We start from the raw sequence: 21,994 nt of genomic DNA, 5'->3' as shown, positions 1-21,994 counted from the left end.
TGTTTGATGGAAATTAAACTTTAATTTTCAAAATAAACCTTTCTACCCAAATCTGACACAAACAGTTCAAGAAAAACATTACAGACCAACATCTCTCATGAACACAGACACAAAAATTCTTGACAAAATTTTAGCAAATTGAAACCAGCAATATGCAAAAAGAATAAGGTACCGTGACCAGATGGGGTTTATCCCAGAAATGAAAGGTTGATTCAGCATTCAAAAATCAATCAATGTAGCCCTGGCTGGTATAGCTCAGTGGATTGAGTGTGGGCTACGAACCAAAGCATCGTAGGTTCGATTCCCAGTCAGGGCACATGCCTGGGTTGCAGGCCACGGCCCCCAACAACCGCACATTGATGTTTCTCTCTCTCTCTCTTTCTCCCTGCCTTCCCTCTCTAAAAATAAATAAATGAAATCTTTTAAAAAATCAATCAATGTAATTGACCACATTAGCAAAACACAGGGTTAAAAAGTCCAATAATCATCTTGATAGATGCAGAAAAAGCACTTGAAAAAAATTTTAATTCCTTCATGATCAAAACTCTCAGTAACTTAAGAATAGAAGTGAACTTCTTCAACTCAATAAATGGAAATTCTGAAAAAAAAAACCCACCTACAGCTAACAAAATACAAAAAAATGCTTTCCCTAAGATAGGAACAAATAGTAAAATGATGACTGTTCTTAAACTATCTATTAACTTCTGTGCTGAAGCCCTTAGCCAGTATGCAAAGCAAGAAAAAGAAATAAAAGCACACAGTTTGAAAAGGAAAAAGGCAAAACCTTTCCTATTTACAGGCAACATAATTGTTTACATAGAAAATCCCAAGGAATTAGAAGTAATAAATAAATTTAGCAAGGTTAAAGGATATAAGGGCAATACAAAAAATAGCAATATACCAGCAGCAAATAATTGGAAAGTTATAATCTTATAAATCTTATTTACAATAACATCAGAAAGCATAAGGTATTTAGGAATAGATTTAATGAAAGATGTGAGATACTTCTACATTGAATATTATAAAATATTAAATAGTATAAAACACTGAATATATGTAAAACACCCTATTAGCTGAGAGAAATTAAATAGCATTTAAATAAATGACTAGATGTATCATATAGATGCATGGGAAGGCTCAATATTATTAAGAATCAATTCCCCCCAAACTGATCTGTAGACTCACTGCAATTCTATTTGAAAATAGCTGTGGTTTTTAGACTGGAACAAGACAAGTCTCAACTTGCATGGAATTTTAAAAATAACACAATGAATCTACAACAGAATGAAATAAGACCGATGCTGTGACAGAGACATGTACAAGTTTCCACAACAGCACGGAAGAACGTCACTCACTAGGTAACTCGGGGGAGACCCCTCAAAGGAGACGTTATTTGAGCTGGGAGTTGGGAGATGATTAAGTACTAACCAGGCAGAGACACTCACGAAGGGCATCGATTTACTTAGATTCTGCTGATTGTGAGGAAGTAAAACGCACCGCATCTAGTCAAGTAATGGGGTTGTGTGTGGAAATGTGCCGGAGATACAGTCCCACGGAAATCCTCGGTCGGACCTCCCAGATTCTGGGCTGCGCGGGCAGCTCTGGTCTGGGGCTGCTCACCCGGCCTCGGCGGCCCAGCCCCTAACACCGTCTCTGGTCTGTCCCACCCTCTCACCTCCCACCGTCCGCTCTCTTCTCTCTGCACTTCCAGATATGAAGCTGGAAGGCCTGGTGAGAACCAGATGGTGAGAGGCCTTGTTTGGCCAGGCAGGTTGGCTTTTATTATTGTAGCCACTGAAGATTTTTAAGCAAGAGAAAGAAATGCTCTGTTTTGCCTTTGAGACAGAGGATTCTGAGGGTGTCTGGAGAGACCAGGGGTGGGCAGGCCAGGGAGTAAGGCATTCCCAGTGAGAGATAATGAAGGTCAAAACCAGTGAATACGGGAATTGGTTTGAAGCAAAGTACATCCTACTCTGGTAAAAAAAAAAAATCATATCCTCTTAGGTAATAGGGGGAAGGAGAATTAAAGCATATGCACTTTGAAAGGAACCCCCCCCCCCAGGCTGACCCTGGTTGGGAACTCCTGGTCCGAACAAGGTGATGCCGGTGGACATAGAAACGTGAGAGCAGATGGAAGACGGGGGGTGGGCGTGGGGCCCAGGGGCCTCGGTGGAAGAAGAGCTCCAGGCAACCTGCAACTTCTAGCTCGGGAAACAGGCAGATGATGGCTTCGCTCTCCCGGATTTGTGAAGCGAAGAGCAGAGTGGGTTTACATATGGGAGTGGGAATGAGAGAGGTTGAGAGAAGAATCATGTCCACACCCTCCCCGGGAAGCTCGGGAATCCAGCTTCACCGAGTGCCCAGCAGCAGGCGGAGAGCAGAGGTGGACGCACTCCAGCCAGTCCTTTGATTTTTGCTTCCACGGGGCAGACCCTGCTGGGGAGAATGGTATTCTCTGGGCATTGATTTGTTGGACGGATGCTGTATCCTAGGGCTCTGAGTGAGTGTAAAGCGTTTGTCTTCATGGTTTTGGTGGTGGTGGTGATGTTATTTCAGGTGGATTTCATTAGCCCCTAGCGAGCCGGCCCAGAATGCTGGAACAAATTTGAGCAGCAGGTCAATCGGATTCCAGGATTCCACTCTGATGGGGAGAATGTACAGGCATCAGGGCAGGATTAAAGGAACAAACAAAGGGTGTTGAGGTATCCAAGAGATATCAACCATGGGGTGCTGTTACCATCTAGGCCTGAAGGGGCAGAGGGAGAGGATGGTACTACTAGGGCCCAGGGGAAATGAGCTGAGCTGGGGAGCAGGGGCCCCATACTCACTGAGGAACACAGCCACCACAGGATCCGAGGCTGCGAATCCGGGACAGACATGCAAGAAACACTGGGCTGCCCTCTCCCTCCTTCCCCTCCAGTCTCCTCCGGTGGCTCACTTTGGCTAATGCCACATGAAACCAGCCATCGGGAAGCACAGGATGGAATACGTAGGGGCCAGCCTCATGACGCAGAGCGAGCCAGAGAATGGATCAGGTGTGTGGGGTTAAGGGGGCAGGTGAGACACGGCAGCAAAACCACACCCTCAGACACAGCCTGTGCAAGGCAGTGGCACGGGTAACTGTGGAATGGCGGAAAAGCCAACAGCAGGGAGTCAAGGCCCTGGGCTCCTGACAGGCCTGGCCCCGCTGCACACAGCACACCGACATTCCTGAGGGCACACCTCTGGCATTTTGGGCCTTGACGGCTTCAGCTGTAGAGTGAGTAGGTTGGATGGACCACGTGACCCTCTATGTGCAAGACTTCCCACATAAGGTCTCTTGACCCTTGCCTTTCCGCTGGGTGCTGGGCGCACTGCTCCAGGGCCCCCATCCCCACCGTAGGGTGCTGTGCCCGACAAAGGGCAGTGCTGGGGCGTCCTGGCCTGGCCAGCATCTGGGGCTAGACCAGGAGCTCCTGTCTTCCAGCGAAGCCCTGGACATGCAGAGTCAACCTGGGACTTTCTTAAATGCACTTTTCACTGCAATGAGTTACATTCAAAAGGAAGGAAGAGCACATTCATTTCCAGAAAGCAGCACCTTCAGAGACCCGAGCTGCTGCAACGCTAGGTCCTGGTGCCCCTGTCAGTTCCTGATAACTGAAGACGAAACTTGAACAGCAAAAGGGAAGTCTCCTGGCTCCTACAGGGTATCAAATCCTGTTTCTACACAGTTTCAGTTCTTAAAGACACAGGATTCCATATTTTCTCACCCAATAAGCTAGAAGGTGAACAACCTTTAGTGACCACCAACCACATTTGCAGGGACAGGCGGGGGTGGGGGGGTGAAATAGAAGTGAACCACAAAGTCTTTCTGAAATCCAGGTTTGAAGGTCTGGATATTTCTGAAATGCATCATCATCATTCTCCTTTTTAACGTAAAGAGTTGGTCCGGATAAGTGCACAGATTTTCTCAGTGTCATCTGGGGACCAGAGGGCCTCTCGTGCTTTTACTTTTCTAGCTTCCTGCAGGGGTCAGATGACTCAGAGGTGGGAGCATCATTGTTTTCTTCTGGAGGTGGGAAGACTGTGCGTGCTGGCTTCTGGGTCACACCAAGGGTGGCCTCGGGGAGATGCCCACTCATCTGTCGTGCCCCTGTAGCCCCCCAGGCCTCTGAACAACAACCCCAAGGTGAAATATGCGAGGATCTCCCTGCCTTGAAGGCATTTATTTGCAAATACTGGTTCAGTTATGCATTATTAGTTCTGTGGGCTCTGTAATGTGCTAAAAAGGATAAAAGAGGGAGCAAATAAGAAAATATGGAAAAGGAAAGGTGGGACAGGGATTAGCGAGGGTTTCCCAGCATGCGACAGCACACAATACAGAGAAAAGGGTGATGCATCCACTGGAAAAGAAGAAAGGAAGATGTTTGCACAAAGGTTCCGTTTAGGCCCCGGAAGTTTTCTCGCGGAATTTGGAACAGGTGGATACAAGGTGCTGTAGAGTCCTTCCCATTGGGACCCACTCATTAGTGTCTCTATTTACCTAAGTGGCATAACAATAGAATGGGACGTATGCTGTGACTTGTGCACAGAGCCGAGAGCTGCTGGAGAAAGCGACATTTGGCCTGTGATGTCAAGAATGCTTAGGAGATGGAGAAACAGGGGGAGTGGGAGGAGCAGCAGGTGTGAGGAACTCAGCACAACACAGCCCAGGACAGCAGAACAGGAGAAATGGCCCCAGAGACTCTGCTCTTTGAAGGTGGCCCTCGGTGACACTACCCGGCTTTCTCTGTGTCCCCAAGGGGTGAACATCTGCCAGCGTCCCTGGGATCATTTAACCCTGTTTAAAATAAATTTGTCCAATGGCCAAATCGTAGCTGTTATTCAGACATGAAACAAACACCTGTAAAAAATTCACTTAATAAAAGCTAAATAAGATCATAAAGATTAAAAATGAGATGAATGGGGCCTGAGTGGTTATGACCCGTTTGAAAACAGACGCCCAAGAGCAGGCACGTTGGCTGATTTGCTGAAATGAACGTGCAGACGGAGCGAGCTGGCTCATCCAGGGAGAGGGAGGGCGCAGAGGAAACCGGCTTCTCGGGACAGGACAGACGACAATTGGAATACCTGGTGGGTATCTTCTGGACAACAAGTCCTTTGCCCTTGAACTTTTCCCCAGAAGACCCACCTATTCAATTTCATTCTTTTTTCCCCTCCGGACCAGACCACTGGTGATTTGCATATGAACTCCTCAGTGAATATATAATGTTAAGTAATCCTAATCAAATATTAAAGACAAGCAGTAACGATCGTAGAACAGATAAAAATATAGTAACTATATATACAGTGTTTAACTGAAATTGAAACCAATGACCAAAGAGACGTGTTTTCTGCCCCAGTCCTCCTCCTCATCGTCATCAACCCATTGTCACTTCCAACTCTGTCGTCTCGGGGCCTTTATGAAGCAACTTCATTGCTGATTTATGGGAACCCCTCATTTGCAACAGGCCCACTGACCCAGATGAAGAATTACAGGAACAGAGGAAGTAGGTTAGGTCCATGCTCTTAAATGGGGAAACCACAATGAGGAATTCAAATCACAAATAGGGTAATATTAAGTGATTTGGGGGGATTGGAGTGGGGGTGAGGGACTTCACGGAGATGAAGACTAGGGAAGGAGGAGCCAGTTATTGCGTCAGTCATTCAAACAGATCCTCTTAGTGCTAGTCACGTGTGGCAAGCGTCCCGGCTAGCAACCGGAGATAGAGGGGTCAATGAAAGAGCATCCCTGTGCTGTGGTTGCTTAGAATTGAGGTAGGAGTGTTCCCTGATCCAACCAGATGAGAAAAAATCGTATTTCCTCCGTTCAAACTGAGACAGGTCTGGAGGTGAGATTTCAGAAGTTGTAGGATAAGGTGGCTCTTTAAGGTGTGTTGCCGGTTCTGCTCTCTGCCACACACACGATGGGTACATAACTACTAATTGTTTGGATGATACCTAATTAGTAAATTAGTAACAATAACAAATTACTAATAAATTAGTTTATTATTTTAAATGCACACTCGTTTAGTTTTATAAATATGTGTATTGTTTATTGCCTAAATAAATAAGTAGTTAATTGCTAATAAGTTCAGTAATAATTAACTAATACTTAGCAAATTCCCTGCCACAGTTCAAGAACAGCCATGAGATACATCCATTGGTTCTTTCCAGTCTTGAACCTTTGGATGCTGGCCACCACTCTCTCTCTCACTGTCTCAGTTTCAAAAAGTACTGCCGGGCGAGGGGAGCCTTCTGTGGGTTTCTGGCATTTTGGAGGGTGCTTTTTTGGCCCGGCCTCTGGTCAAGAGGAAAGACTGGGAGGAAGCTCAGTGAAGGCGGATGCTCAGCAAACAGCCCTGCTCTGCAGGCCCCTGGGCACCGGCGCCTGCGCTGTGCACGAACGACTCGCCCTGGATTTGGAGCAAAAGCTGACGCCCTGCACACGTTTGCTGAGAACTTGAACTAGTTCGAGAAGAGCCTTGATAGATGGATGGATAGATTAAGTAGCGGGTCATTAAGGGGAATCAGGGAAGTTCCAAGTGCATCTTTGGCCTTTAAGGATGGTGTCTTAAAATGCAAACACTGGACTCTCCCTCACTCTCCCTCAGAGTCGTGGCTGGAATTTCGGACTAGTGGCCTTTCATCTGATCTGTGATGACATTTCTGATCTTCCTAAGAATACTGTACCAGAAAAGGTCATACTAGAACACTCAAAAGAGCAGGTGAGCTGTCTCCAGAGGCAGAGTCTGCCTTGAACACCGCCCCAGACGTAGGACACAGTTCTGCAAGCATGCCATGCTGAGCACACCGACATCTGCTAAGTTCAGACTTTCGGTGTGGCTCATGCTAATGGTGACGGTGTCCACGACAATGTAACCACACTGATCTCTTTTGTCCCAAATGGATGGGGGTGGGGACAATTTCACCAAGGTGGTCAATTTCCAAATGAGCAATTCAGGAATGTTCCCTTGACTCCAAGCACAGAGCAGTTTCCAGAGATTCTGGCCGTGGCCAGCTCCACTCTCACACCCCCAGGTTTGTAGCATTATTGAGGGGGGAGGGGCTTTCAATAGCATACCCGCCTGGGGATTCAGCATAAGTTCCCCAGGAGCAGGGATGGTTTAGGTTCCAGAGCTCAAGGATCCCCATCACCTTCTTCCCTTCCTCCTTCTCTTTTCCTTCTTTCCTTCCTCTCTCCTTCCCTTCTGTTCTCTCTCCTCCCTCCTCTCCAGTCTTCTTTCGTTCTGCTCCCTGGTTGTCTGTTATGAGCCTTCTTGCCATGGTGTGGATGACTCTGCCAGGTCTTCCAGGATGTCATGGGAGGGAAGACATGACGGCGACACTCAGGGCTGCCCCTTTTCTTCTAGCTCCTCCCAGGGCAGAGCCCTCAGCCCTGGTAAGTCCACGAGACTGTGCAAGCCCTAGTACCGACGGGGAGGGAGAGAGGGGCTTTTGGGTCTCTCGCTTTCCTGTTCATTAGAGTCATCGCTCTCAACCAAGATTTGGGGTGACAACCGGGGCCTGATTCAGTGATGGAAATCCCGGCCTTCAAGGCTGGGCTGGTGCAAGGCAAGGGCGGGATTACGGACAGGAAGTGGTGTGGCTGTGTGGGTGTGAAGAAGGGCTTCCTTTCTTGCTAACACTTTCTCGGCCTCCCTCCCTTCCCCCCGCCCAAGCAGCAGCAGCCGGTGCAGACGCCTGCTCAGGGCCTGGCGCACGGCAGCAGTGGGAACAGAGCCGAGCAAATCCAATTCTCACCAACTTCTCTACTGCCTTTGTCCCTCCTGGAATAATCTAATAGCCCCTCGGGTTTATGCAGAATTTCTACTTCGGCAGAGTAGGAGTTAGGGAGCTCAGGCAGCCCCTAACATTCGCGGGAGCTTCACGAGAATGTCCTTTGTAGCCAAGTTCCGTTCTGAAAGCTCTCGTCACAGCTCCAGTTATCTCGGAGGGACGTGGCCCCGGCAACATGACTCACAGCCTGGGCTCCCTTAGTTTTGGTTCCCTGGCTCCAAAGGTGCTGTTTCGATATCAGAAGTGAAGGCCTAACGGTCCCTAGCTGAGAGCTCAGCCTCAGTGAATGCACAGCTTAGGGAGGCCACCGCTGTGCTCACCAGCTAATTTGAATAAAGCTCTTGACAGCAGATTGGGCCATTTGCACATTGGAGCCAAGTGGCTGGACCTGGGGGATAGTAAGGAGATACAGGAAGGCCTTGGAGGAACCATATGTGAGATGAAGGTTTCTGCCCAGGAGGACGATGGAGCCCTGCACAAAACAAACAGGTGAACACAGACTGAGAAGCACGTCTGAAGGAAAGACGGTGGTGTCATAAGTAGTTTTGAACGTGTGGAGGAGAATGCACTTGTGGGAGGTCCTCTCAGACACGCGATGGGAAGCCGCACATGCAGGTCTGCCCGCGGGAGAGAGCTGGGTTCTGGGTGCACACGGGGGGGGGGGAGGGCTGTCAGGAGAGGGAGAGTCGGCGACTCAGTTTCTTCATACAGTGAAGCTGGTAGAAGGAAAGAGGGGAAGAAACGCAGAAGCCAGTATCCTAGGCTGTTGGAGAGTAAAGGAAGAGAAAGCCTGAGATACTCCCATCAGTCCTGGCGACCGGGGCTTGCTGGGGACACCCGAGTGGGCAGTGTCAGTGAAGCGGCTGGAGCAAAGGCTGCATCTTCTACGGCTGAGACTAATGAAGTCCCACAATCCAGTTCCTCCACCCCAAGCACGAAGCTAAATTTCATTTCCCGACTTCTCTTGTAGCAGGGACTGAGGTCTGGCCCATGGACTGTGGGCAGAAAATGCTTCACTTTCACCCCCAAGATGTAGCCTCTCCTCACCCCCTGCATGGACCCCTCCCTCCTCCTGAGTCCCCCAGTCCAGGGGCACTGCAATGCCCTGGGGTTACAGAGCGACTAAATGGAAGGAGTTTGGTCCCTGAATTATTATGTGGAGCCCCGGGGCTCAGGCTAGTGGGGCCAGCAGACACAGACACCAGGGGTCAGCAGAGGAGTGGGTGAGCAGCCAGCTGGACAGCAGTGACAGCAGGGGTGAGAGCAGATTGGAAGTCAGGGCAGCCAGAGGGGCCTGCAAGCTGGGCTGGCAGGAAGTCCCTTTGCCCTTTGCTCTGCAGCCCCCAAAGCTGCCTTCCCATCATCTAGTTTGATGGGAAGCTGCAAGACAACCTGAGGAGACAGGAGATACCTCAACAGGAAGAGAAAATGTACTGTGTCTCTAAATTCCAAGAACCTGGCAAAGGAGAGATAACAACCATCTTTATTATCCAAATTCTAGAGAAAAGGATTCTGCATCACAGCGGAACCTACTAGCTGCCGAAGTGGAAGTGAAGTAGTTGTGAGGGTGGTCTCCTGATCTGGATCCGCCCGAGGCACTGAGAGTCAGGGGCCCGTGGGACGTGGCCCAGAGCCCCAAGGAGGAGGCCTGGCTGTGGGGGAGACGACCAGGACTGAAAAGCAAGACCCATGAGCCACAAAACCACCCAAAGAGATGGAAGACGACCTCTTCAGGAGGGGGAAACGGTGGAGGAGGCCTGGTCACAGGTCCCCTTGCACGCAGGTGTGGAGGGAACCCTCCTCCCAGGTGTGAGAAAGACCGAGGCTCCTCGCTGGGCTTCACCGGGGCAGGCAGCTGGTCACGGGGTCCGGCCGCAGCACCGGCACCAAGTTCATGGGGCACAGCAGCAGCGGGCACATCTTCTCGTGCTCTTTCAGCGCCTCGCTCAGGTGCTTCAGCTCCTCCGTCAGCTTCCCGATCTCTCTCCGCAGCACTGTGTTTTCCTGTTCCAGGCACTCATATTCCTGGGCAAGACAGAGAATGGGCAACATCTGAAGACGCATTCTCTTCTCCTGTCATCCTGGCAGATCTGCCTGCACTGTGGTGCTCACCTCCTTCCCACGAAAGCCTTCTCATTAACCACACCCCCTCCACCACTCGTAATCAGCTGTTCATTTGCTTAATGTCTCTCTCCTCCCGCCAGGACCAAAGGTTCATACAGGCTCGGCTTTAGCTGTTGGAAAAACTTCATAGGAACCCTGACCGCTGTAGCTCAGTGGGTTGAGTGTTTGTCCTGCAAACTGAAAGGCCGCTGGTTTGACTCCTGGTTAGAACGGATGCCTGGGCTGTGGGCCAGGTGCTTGGTTGCGGGAGTGAGAGACGTTTCTGTTGTACATCAGTTTCTCTGCCTACCTTCACCTCTCTCTAGAAATAAATAAAATCTTTTCTTAAAAAACTTTATGAGATATAATTTACATGAAATAAAATACACTGTTTTTAAGTGTACACTTCAGTGAGTTTGAACAAATGGAAATAACTGTATTGATCAAGACAGAATGTTTCAAAAGATCACTCTGAAAAGTTCCCTACTGCCCCTTTGCAGCCTTCCCCTCCCCCAGCCGCCGACCTGCAAGCTGTCAGCCTCTGCTGGGACTGTTGCCGTAGAGAGCCCCAGCACCCAGAACAGCGCCTCAAACATAAGAAACGTTTGTTGAGTACTGAGGAAATGAATGAAAACACCCCTTGCTTGGGCTTTGCTCCAATACTCATGTGGTAAGTTTCCTCTGCATCAGAGCTTATGGGGGCTGAGAACCAGAAAGGATCACCGAGACTCCTTAGCCCACCCCACGCAATGCAGACACTTCCCCTGCGGAACTCTAGCTTGGACATCCAACCCGCGCTGAGCCCTGTCTCCTTCGGAGACAGTCCCTGCCATTTCTGAGTGGCTGTGCGACAGAGCTCCTCTTTGCACGGATCCAGAAACTCTCTCTCCTTCAAACCCACCTTTGGGGCTTGGTTCCACCTTAGGGAACCACACAGAGTAAATTCAATACTTTTTCAACGTCGCAGTTCTTGAAATGTTAGGCGACAGCCCCATACCACTTCCCTTTAGGTATTCTCTGGGCTCAACTGTCTCAGGTCCTCTGGGTTCCTTGGTCTGAGGACTCCCAGTCCCTTTGCCCTCCTGGACACCAACCCACACATGCCCCAGTCTGTCAGGAGCTCTGGGAGAACGCCATTCCCCAAATGCAGGGCATGACTGCAGGGATGGCATGCCTGACCGTGCAGAGGGAGGACTGTGGAGGTGACCTGCTCTGGGCTGGGCACGAGCCTCTTGCCACCTCGCTCTGGGGACTCCAAGCGTGCAGAGAAGTTCAAGCTTTGTCTGCACCTGCCGCTCCTCTGTCTGTACTTGAAGAACAATTGACGCCTTGGAGCGTAAGGACGGGCTTCACACTTGCCTCTCCTGGATTTCCCCCTGTCTCCTAGAGCATCTTCCAGCCTCGCAAATCTTTTAGGACCCTGATCGTGTCGGCTCACGCATCAGTGATACCACCAGCTATAAGCTGTCCACCAACTTGATAAGCAGGTCAAGCAGTCTTCCTCTTTTTTTCCATCTAAGTCACGAATAAGTTCGAAATACTCAGCCAACGGCAGTGGCCCTGCAGCCTGTCAACAGAGACCCCTGAAGGCTTATTTAAATCTTACTTAAATCTTATTTAAATCTCGCTGACATGTCATTTTCAGTCTTTTCTAGATTGATTCACAGATTAGGCTTTATTGCACCACTCATACCATGCGTCCTGAGCAGGGGCCCAACCTTATTATCCATCACAGCTTTTCTCTTACTAGTAATTTTTAAGGGGTAGCACTAAAAATGGCAGATCTTCTTAACAGGCTCTGGAGGCAAAGGCACATTCCCGACTCTGCCCCTGGACTGCCTTCCTCTTTTTCTCTGTGGGTCCAGCTCAAGCCCTCCACCTCCAGGGAGTCTGCCATGATCACAGCACCTAATGGAAGCACATCTCTTATTATCTGTCTATTCAGTTTTGTATCATATTCAGTCATAATGAAACAAGGTCTCTCTCTCTACAAAGATCAGAAATATATAGCATCTGGGGCCTCTGCTACCTTCTCCTGTACGCCTGCCCAACAGGCCCCAGTGCTGACATCTAAGCTCTCAGTGGCCCTCAGCCTTCTGTCTCCTTCGCCTCCAGGCATCTTCCTCCCTCTGAGGACAAGGGGTCCCAAGGGGCTGCATGCGAAGGTCATCTGAGCCACTGGGCCTCTGCCTCTCCTAGGCAGGCTCTCAGGGTGGTCTGGTAGATTCTCCAAGGCAACAGGCCGCCCCCCCTTCTCCCACAGGCTGTGCTGGGCCAGCTTGGCATCAGCAGCCCTGTTCTGCCTTCAGCTCTCCTCCATGCCTAGCACTCCCGACGGCTCACACTCTCCTCTGGCCTCTGACAAGCTCTGCTTCTAGAGGCAGAATTCGGTCTGCAGACGCAGCAACCAAGCCCTCTGCGAACAAGGGGAGGTCTGAACAGGAGACAGGGGATGGAAGCCCCGGCGCGGCCTGCGGGCAGCCTGCCTGCAGCTGCCGGTCACACGTGCACATGCTCCCCGGCCCCCCCCCAACCCCCCGCAACCAGAAGTGGTCGTCACTTCCAAGGGAAAGGAGAATAGATTTAAACAGTCCTGATGAGCTAACGTTTAAACTAGGTTCCAAAAAAATAGGAAATCCTCTTCCTGTGGCAAAGTATTCTAAACTGATTTTCTGCATCGACTGAATTTTGCGGTGAGGCGCCGTGAGGTTCTGAGAATTGTCTCTGGAAGCCACACGGAGTCCCACTGCCCCAGGCGCTGCCGCTGTGCCCAAACCCCAGCCCAGGCCGCCCTGCAGGCCCCTCTCAGGACTTCTGCATGGGGACTTTCTCCTCTGGGATTTAAGTTGTACTCACAAATATGCCCAGGGACTTTCATCGAGCCAAGGGAATACAAAAGAGAGAAGAAGTGCAAATCTCCCCGTGAGACCAGTTCTACAGAAATAAAAGGAGGAGCTGGAAGGGGAGGGAGAGGAGGCGAGAGAGCAGAGTGGGGATGAGGGGGAAGGAGTTAGGCCCGCCTCACACCGAGAAGAGATTACCCGGAGGCCTTCGCATGCATGAAAAGTGAAAAGAACACTAGACCCTTTGTTATTTCCAAAGTGATGCTCGGTTCAGCTCAGCGACCGCTGGATTTCGAATCCCTCCTTGCCCCAGGAGGGCTGAGGCTGCTGGGCTGCCTTCCCGGGTACCTGCCTGGACACCGTCACGAAGCATTGGCTGCGGATCAGAGGGGGTGCGCCATTGCAAACCCCAGTTCTGTCTCAGAAATCAGACTGTCTAGGGCAGTGACTCTGCCCTGGGGCAATCTGGGCACCCCCCAGGGGACATGGGGACTGTCTGGAGACAGTTTGGGGAATGGGGTGCTACTGCATCGGGAGGGCAGAGGCCAGGGGTGCAGAGGCCAGCCCCTCACAACAAGGAATCATCCAGCCCCAAGGCTGAGAAGCCCTGGTCTGGGCATTTAAGAGGGTGACCGGGGAATGGGGGGCTGTCTGGGGATATTCAGGGTGGGGGTGCCTCCGAGGCAGAGGGAAGGGTGAGAGTGGCAAAGAAGATGATGCAGGTGCCAGGGGCCAGAGACGGTAACTAGGCAGGGGAGGGGATGAGGGGAAGGAGAAGGCCATCAGGAGGACACAGCCACACACGGACCCCATTTCACGAGCGAGAAAGCTGAAACTCTGAGAGGCACCGTGACTTTTCCAAAGTCGTGAGGACTGGAGCCTGATCCCTCATTTCAAGGTCAACTGCCACTCTCCTGCAGCGGCAGCAGTTTGGCTTTCGCTTGGCAGTGCCTGGACCCAAATTTCCCCAGGGTGCTTACCAGCAGAGATGGGCTGTAAGAGCTCAGGGTTTTACAACCAGTCTATTCCCAAGGCTGAAGCGGATGCCTTTCCCAGCAGAAAAATGTGTCACCAGCAAGGACTGTCAAAATTCGTGTCATCATCAGTTTCTAAACCAAGTGGGGACTGAACACGAAGCCTTCTCTTAGAAAATGCAATATCTGAAAAAACTGCGGCAACACATACCACAACCGTGTTACTCAAGAAACTGGTCGTTTGTGACATTTGGGGCTCCAGAGGATGGCACCACTGCCTCTCTTCTCTGACTCAGAATCCTCTCTCAGTCTTACACCTTTTGGGTGCCTGGCAACAACCAGTCTGACCCACTTCTGAGAGCAGTGCCTTTCAGCTTGTCGTCGTAGGGAGCTGGATTGTTCACTTGGGTGCCCGTCTGTGAATGTGGACTCAGGCGTGTGCCTACTGTTCAGAGATGAATAGGGGTCGAAATCCCCCTGAGAGGTGTAAGCACTTGGAAGGGCCCACCTGAAAAGCCACAGAGAACACTGAGGTCCACAGAGGCACACCGGGAACTGCTTCTCACCCCTGCAATCCGCTTCCGGCAGCCCCTGCCCTGAGGGGAAAACTCAGGCTGGGGGGGCGGGCGGCCCCAGCCTCTCCCTGGCTTGGCCTGCCCAGGCTGTCCCGCTGCCCTGCCCTCCGAGGAGGTCCTGCCTCCCGGGAGAGTTCTCTGGCCTTGGAGATGGAGGGCAGGGGGGTGGCGGAGGGACTTACATGAGCTGGGACTGAAGGGGTTTTTCAGGGTGTTGGAGGTGAGTGAGTGAGGAGGGCAGGGGAGAAGGCTGGGAATTTTAAACAAATCTTGCTCTGAGTATTCCCCTTCACGGTATTCAAGAAAGGCAAATAGCCCCGGCCGGGTAGCTCAGTTGGTTAGAGCGCCACCCCAATACACCAAGGTTTGGGGTTCGACCCCTGGTCAGGGCACGTGGAAGAGCCAACCGATGCATGCATGAAAAACTGGAATGACAAATCGATGTTTCTCTCTCTCTAAAATCAAGAAAAAAAATTGTGAGGAAAGGCAAATAAAGATCTGAGTGAGTTTGAGATGTTCAGCCCCTAACCCACAGTCTGGGATGGAGGAGTTTATGGGACGGCGACTCCAACCCCCTCAGGGGCCAGCAAGTTGCCGGGGCTGCCTGTGGCTGTCAGGGGGCTGTTCTCCGCCCTCGGCATCTTCCTGTGAGCTGGCCTCGCTCACACCAGAAGGAGGTTGGAGGAGGGGGTCTCCCCACTCTGGGTCCCCTCTCACTCTTCCCACCCTACAGGTGGCTGGGGAGCCCCGGGGCCCTGTGGGGCTTTCTGCCAAGACTGAGAGCCGTGTGCTAGGTGCTCCGCCCTCAGCTCACGGGAGCACAGAGATTCCTTCCCCACTTTTTCACCATACACCCCACCCCCAACACAGAGATTTTTTTCAAAGTTTAAAACTAATAATTTCTTACTATGTTTACTTTTTTTTTACTAGATCCCCAAACTAGTAAAAAAAGATCCCCATAACTAGGATGTGCTCCCTGGGAGGAGGCGGGGAATTACCAGGGAGGGGTTATTCACGTGGTGCCCTTGGGCCAGACGCGATGCCCTTCTTCTTCTACGGGAAGACCGCACACTTCCATTTTCCTGAGCCAGCCACCAGCTCCCTCACACCTTCTTGTCACCAACGACACGTGTGTGGCTAGTAACGGTCAAGGTGTGGCCCCCCCTGACGCCAGGTTTCTCCACAAAGCTGACCTGGCTGAAGCAAGCCACTGGGGTGGGTGGTGCTTCCTAGCTCACAGAGGAAGAGGAGAGGGGAGGGCTCTGCTGTGGGGGGACTGGGTTCCAGACCGATCGGCGTCATTTCTGGAAGGGACGCCTGGCGGGACTAGTCAAGTCCGTGGACAGCAGAGCAGGGTGGGAACCCCATGGAAGGGCCCTCCACCTGCGGCACTGAGAGGGCCAGGCAGGACTATGTGTAGCGCCACCCTTAGGTGTCCCAGGCAGGTGATTTACTCGGTTATCGAATCCAGCAACAACAGCAATTGAGAAAGACCTGTCTTAAGGCTGCAGTGCAATATTTCTGCTGCCTCCTGTGACAGGCAGAACAACGCCCTGCCCCCCAAGGGATGTTTATATCCAGTCTTTGGAGCCTGTGGATACGTCACCTTAAGTGGCAAAGGGACTTTGCCGATTACATTAAGAGCCTTAAAATGAGAAGACTATTCTGGATTGAGCAGGTGGACCCAAGGTCATCCTTGGAAGTGAAGAGAGGAGTCAGGAGTCAGAAGAGGGGATGTGACTATGGAAAAAGCGTCCGAGTAATGAAGCATAAGAAAGACTGGACCGAACAGCTGGCTTTGAAGCTGGAAGGGGACCACAAGCCAAGGGGCACAGAAGCTTCCAGAAACTGGAAAAACAAAAACAAGGACCCTGGTTCTTCTCCAGAGCTTCCAAAAGGAATGCAGCCCTGTCAACACCTTGATTTCAGCCCAGGGAGACCCACTGCAGACATCTGACCTCCAAAACTGTAAGGTAACAAATCTGTGTCGCTTTAAGCCACCGAACTTGTTGTAATTTGTTACAGCAGCCATGGGAAACTAACATTCTTTCCTCGGGAACTCTTATGCTTCCCAAGGACGGGAATAAGGTGCCAGTCCTCTCCTTGTGACCCAGTGGCCACGCCCTGCTCACGGTAGTGCTTAACGAATATTTGAGGAATGACTCTACTTGACCCAGCTCTGCGAACGGTCCTATTCAAGTCGTTTAGTCGCCTCTATACACACAATCACGTGGGACTTAAAACTGAGTGTCTTCTTGTGGGTTTTTTTGGACTAGAAGCTTCTTGGGGGAGGGAAGCCCTCGCTGCCCAACAGGCATGTGTCCTGAACCCAGAGCCGCACATTGTGAGCCGCAGGCCCTCTCTGGGCGTTCTGCGGTAACACGGCGCTAGAACCGGGGGCTTCGGGAACAAGGGGGCAGGGAGAAGAGAGGCTGAGGGCACTGCAGTTCATCTGTGGAAACTTTACAGAATGAATAACATCTGGGAAGGACGTTCTCCCACCCTAGTCTGAAGATCCTAGGGCCCGGCCTTCCTACTTGCGGGAAGGAATCTGATGGATAATGTATGCTCTGCCGGGAAGTTGTATCAGTGGGCCACCTCTCCCTGGACATGTGCGTGCTAAGTCTGTGCTCTCTTCATTGTTAAAGATTTCAGAGACTGTCATTCTCCCTCAAAATACCTCAGTCTCTTCTCTGCTGTCAACGTCCCTGATTGGCCCTGCTCAGACAACTCTGGAAAGAAAGTACGCAGGAGAGGGTTCAGCTGAAATCCATAATTATTCACATCGATGCTGTGCAAAGACCAGAGCTCAGAACTGTCGCCCATTTCCTGGATGGACCCTTGGGTGCCTCAGAGGGCAGCCCCTGATAGGAAATGGTGCCCGTGTTCTGCTGTGAGATGACGTGAGAATCACACGTAGGGGTCGAGGATAATGGAAGAGTTTAGGATAAACCCAGGCTCCTGATTTCAGCGATGAGGAAGACTGTCAGCTCCATTAAGTACAAATTGAAGACAGTGAGAAGAGAAAGTCTCAGGGTAAACAGACCCTCTGTTACGACTGTGCTGCATGAGAGGAGCCTGCAGCAGACCCGCTGGGAAATGCCGGAGATATGGGGTTAGGGCTGGAGCGGAGGACTTTCCTGGAGTGACTGATGTTGGTGGACAGGTTTATATGTTACATTCTCCAGGGTGAGAAGAAAAGGGACAGAATGTGGTTAACAACATTTAACAACAGAGGTAGAAATCTAACAAAGCAATAGAGAGAAAAAGTGGTTAACAGGGTCAGGAAAAGTATGAAATGTGTTGTTGCTGTTGTTTGTCTTAGAAGATAATGACCTTGAAAGAAGGTTTCAAAAAGGGGAGGGTCAGGCTGGCCAGGTGGCTCAGCTGGCTGGACCATCGTCCTGTACATCAAAAGGTTGCGGGTTCGTTCCCTCGTCAGAGCACATACATAAGTTGTGGGTTCGATTCCTGCAACCAACCAATGTTTCTCTCTCACAGCAATGTTTCTAAAATCAAGAAACATATCCCCAGGTGAGGATTAAACAAATAAAAAAGAAGAAGGGGAGGGTCAATGGTGTCAGATGTTCCTGCAAGGTCAAGCATGGTGACCCTAGAAAGAGGTCCTTGGACCAGGCACTAGTGGTCTCAGCAGGAAGAGCTTCTGTAGGAAGTGGGTGTGTATGTGCACACGCATGTGCATGCACTGGATGAGGGGTACAGAAGCAAAATCAGAGGACTGTGGGAAAACAGGAACCAAGGCCATGGAGACAGCGCTGCTCTCTCTGAGAAGCAGAAAAGTGAGGAAAGAAAAGAAACGGGCACTAGCTTGGAAGGGGATCGGGATGAAAAGGAAGCTTGGATGTTATTGTTTCACAAAGAAAGAAACTTGAGCGTGAGGTGCGAACAGTGGATGAGGGAGGAGTGAAGAGGCCAGCGAGTGAGGGGCCAGAACACGGGGCTGGGAGGACACAGCAGAATTAGACAGGCATGTGGCCTCGTTGGTGATGACCAGGAAGTGGCCTCACGGCCACCAGCACCGCGCGAGGACAGAAGATAGCTCCTCGACGTGGCTCTGCCCCGACCACAGTCTCACCTCGTGGAGTTTGTCAGCTTTCTGCGTCTGCTTCTTCCGACTTCTCTGAGCAGCAACTCGGTTTTTTTCTCTCCTTCTGACCTTCCTGTCATCATCCTCGGGGCTCTGGGGGGAAACGCGTGGTCAGGAGTGATGTGAGGGCCACTCGCCTCCCCAGTGCCTGCCCTCTCTCCTCACTCAGCACTGCTCACTGCCTTCCTCACAGTCACAGCGGCGCCTGTCGCTGCATCGGTGGGGGAAGAGCAGCCCCTTGTTAAGGAGCACGCCAGCCTGCGCCATGGCTGCGCTCTGCTGCCGATCCCCACGACCACCCTGAGAAATGTGTGGTGTGACCGCCACTTGAAAGATGAGGAATAAGAAACTCCGAGAGGTTAAGGAACTTGCTCCAGGTACCACGGCTAGTAAGCGGGTGAATGGGAAGTGGAACTCAGGTCTGTCTGACTCCACCAACGTTCACCAACCCCTGCCCCACAGGGCGTGTGCGGGGAAGAGCTGTGTGCGGTGTTGGCGCTGCTCGTCGAGAATGGACAACGCAGACGGCATCTGCTATCTGGACTTGCTGCGTGCCAGGCTTTCTACCATCGCACACAAACAGGGGCTTTTGATGCCCTGCACAAAGTGCACTGACTCTTGTAACTCACTGCAACCACATAGCTTCCCTGGTGGCACACCAGGTGACCTTAAACACCACTGACAACATGCTCGTGTGAACCATGCTTGATTGCCGTTGTGTTTCACACATCTGAGCAAATCAGAAAGCAAGTTCATGATGCATCTTGCAAGCCCTTTCGTGATATACAAGATTTAACCAAACCTAGTCAACTCCTCCAAGAGTTACTGTGGAACAGGCAGGCATAAAAATACATCTACCATGGCAAAAAACACTTGATTCAGTTATAGAGAACATGGAAAAGAAAGTGACATTTGCTTTCCAGGACCCCGTGAGAAGATACCGGGGTGGGGGCCGGAGGGGGTCGCGGAATCCTACCTTTAAAGAGTTCAAAAGCCAAGAGATCAGTGGGGTACAAACACAGGAAAGCTACTCAATTATCAATGTTAATTGAAAGCAAATGTTTAGCTATCATTTTATCTGGTCTGGTGTTCCAATGAAAAGAGACACATACCATCTCCCCAAGTAATGCAGGTAAATAATTTTTAGCATCTGCAAGAATAAAGGAGAAGAGTAAATGACACATTCACAAACAGCATACAAAGTGGAAGAGGCCTGGAGCTGAAAAGGAAACAGGCACAAGGTATTCAAATGCAACCCTTGAGAGGCCAAGAGCTCTCGGTCAGCAGAACCAGAACACCACGGGGGAAACGTGGTGGAGAGGACAAAACTTCAGCTTTAGAAAGGCACAGCTCCTGGGTTTTTGTTTTGCTTTGTTTTCTCCTACTGTCAGTATGGCCTTGGTGACCATATTCTCCGAATTTTCAGTTTTCTCATTTATTGTAAGTGTGATTCATTCATCCTTTCAATCGTGTTCACTGAGCACCTGCCACGTGCCAGGTGCTGTCCTGGGCACTGGAGAGACATGCCTGGAACTGCAGCCTAATGCTTGAGGCTGGCACGAGATAAAATAAGATTTTATCTTAAAGCTCCCAGCACACACTGTGCCCTCAATAACCTCGGTTGAGGTTGCTGCTATTTTTTAACAGAATTTTTTAAGATTATTTATTTATTTTTAGAGAGAGGAGAGGGGAAGGAGAAAGAGAGGGAGAAAAACACCAATGTGTGGTTGCCTCTTGCATACCCCCAAATGGGGACCTGGCCTGCAACCCAGGCACGTGTCCTGACTGGGAATTGAACCTGCGACCCTTTGGTTCACAGGCAGGCACTCATCCACTCAGCTTCATCAGCCAGGGAGCTGCTATTTTGTATTGAGTCCTTTATTGTGCTTGTCACCAAATCATGCCTTTTTGTTCCTCATAATCAGAAAGTCACAGGGCTCAAGGAAGCTGCAAGCAGCCTGCCCTCTGGGAGCTTACACTCTAAACTGGATTATCACCTACTCGGTGGTCACACCTGGAAACCCAGAAGAAACATTTATCGAGACAGAAAGAGGGAAGCAAAGTGTTGAGAAATTCACATATGATTAACCATATCTCAGTTAGTCCTCACAAAAGTCATTCAGAAGTCGACGTTATCATACGCGTGCATTTTACAGGTGGGGAAAACCACACGCTCAGAGAGGTTAAGCAAATTGCCAACGGCTTCAGCCTGTGCGCAGCATAGCCAGCCCCAAACTAGACCTGTGGCTCTCGAGCATCATCCTTTGACACTATTTGCCAGGCACCGAGGCAAGAAGCGTCAGAAGCGGGGCAAAAGGATGGAAAGACTCAGTCCCGCAGCAGCTCGGTGGGGAGTCTCCCTCAGCCGTTCCTGCCCGCAGCCCGGTCTCCTGTCCGCCAAGTGCGCAGCCGTAGAGGCTGCAGGGACAACGCAGAGGACTGGACGCGGGCGCGGGGTTCCACCAGGCTGGGGGTGGAGTCCACCCACTGTAGGCCCCCACCTCGCACCCCTCGGCTAACGGGTCCCGAGTTCCCCATTCCGGCACCAGCCGGGGCCGGTGGACGTTGGTTGTGCCTGGGCACGAGTTGCCCTCTCGGGCTGAATTTCCCCTCTCCGCGCCCTGGCCTCCACTCGGAGCTCCGGGAGAGGGCCAGGCGCGCCGGGGGTGGGATGGCAGCAGGCGGCGGCGCACTGATGGCTGCGCAGACCCCACGTGCGGGGAACGTGGCTCGTGCGCCGCCCAGCTAAGTGTCGGAACCCCCGTTTCTCCTCCTCCACCTGGCGTGCAGGAGCCGGGTACACCGCGGGTGCCGTACGGGCGTCCCGGGGACCACCCTCGCGTCCCCACTCCCCATCAACGGCCAGCACCCTGGAACCCAGCACCATCCTCCTCGAGCCTCCCTGCCGCCCTCCCCGAGCCTCTGGTTCACTACCTGCGGCTGGTTCCCGGGAGCCGAGGCGCTCCTCTGCAGGACGCTGCCGGCGGCCGGGAGCCCTTGCGACATGCCGGGCGCTCCTCGGCCCAGCCCGCCCCGCCGCGCAGCCTCGCGGAGGAGCGGCCGCGCGGCTCGCCGCGTCCTGCACGAGCGGCGCTACCTACCGGCACTCGCCCGCCCCCAGCATCCTGGCGCCGCACCTGCAGGCCGCCGGCCCCCTGCCCCGCCCCTTGGGCTTCCCGCTAGTTCGGCTCGTGTTGCCTTTCGCGAGGCCCGGGCTTCCCCACCCCAGTCCGGGCCGCGCGTCCCGGAGCCCGCCCCGCCCCTCCCTCGCCCATCCCGCCCCATTTCCTCCCCGCGGGGCCGTCCTCGGGGTCCCCATCCCACCCCTGCCGCGGCTTGCCGCTGCCCCCTCTCCCGCGCGCTTCGTGGAAGTCACGTGGTGGCCCCGAAACTCAGCGGGAATGCGAAGCCCACCCACGGGAGACGGCGCTGGGGCGAGTGGGGTGCGGCGCGGCGCGGCCAGCGGGGTAGTTCGGCTGCTCTCGGGGGAACTCGGGGTGAGAAACGCAAGTGGGTGGTTTGGGGCTGGCGGGTTTTTTCCTGGTCCCTTCTCGGCATCTTCCTGCGCGCCAG

General features: G+C 52.1%; 1 protein-coding gene across 3 annotated transcripts; it reads right to left on the bottom strand.

Annotated features, from left to right (window-relative positions):
• Window positions 1-9,282: 9,282 nt before the first annotated feature.
• Window positions 9,283-21,983, bottom strand: BATF3 (basic leucine zipper ATF-like transcription factor 3). Of its 3 annotated transcripts, none has more exons than XM_045838627.1 (3): window positions 21,836-21,983; window positions 18,410-18,514; window positions 9,283-9,843 (listed from the first exon to the last, which is right to left on the bottom strand). In XM_045838627.1, the coding sequence occupies exons 1-3, from the start codon at window positions 21,977-21,979 to the stop codon at window positions 9,658-9,660; spliced, it is 435 nt and encodes a 144-aa protein (XP_045694583.1). In that variant the 5' UTR covers window positions 21,980-21,983; the 3' UTR covers window positions 9,283-9,657. The 3 variants fall into 3 exon arrangements, with proteins under 3 accessions (XP_045694583.1, XP_045694584.1, XP_045694585.1); XM_045838628.1 differs by lacking the exon at window positions 21,836-21,983 and adding an exon at window positions 21,356-21,629; XM_045838629.1 differs by lacking the exon at window positions 21,836-21,983 and adding an exon at window positions 19,534-19,620.
• Window positions 21,984-21,994: the final 11 nt, after the last annotated feature.

The sequence above is a fragment of the Phyllostomus hastatus genome, unplaced genomic scaffold, assembly GCF_019186645.2.
Source record: "Phyllostomus hastatus isolate PE091 unplaced genomic scaffold, TTU_PhHast_1.1 phas_contig_283, whole genome shotgun sequence".
Lineage (NCBI taxonomy): Eukaryota > Metazoa > Chordata > Mammalia > Chiroptera > Phyllostomidae > Phyllostomus > Phyllostomus hastatus.
This window is presented reverse-complemented; position numbering and strand designations above follow the sequence as displayed.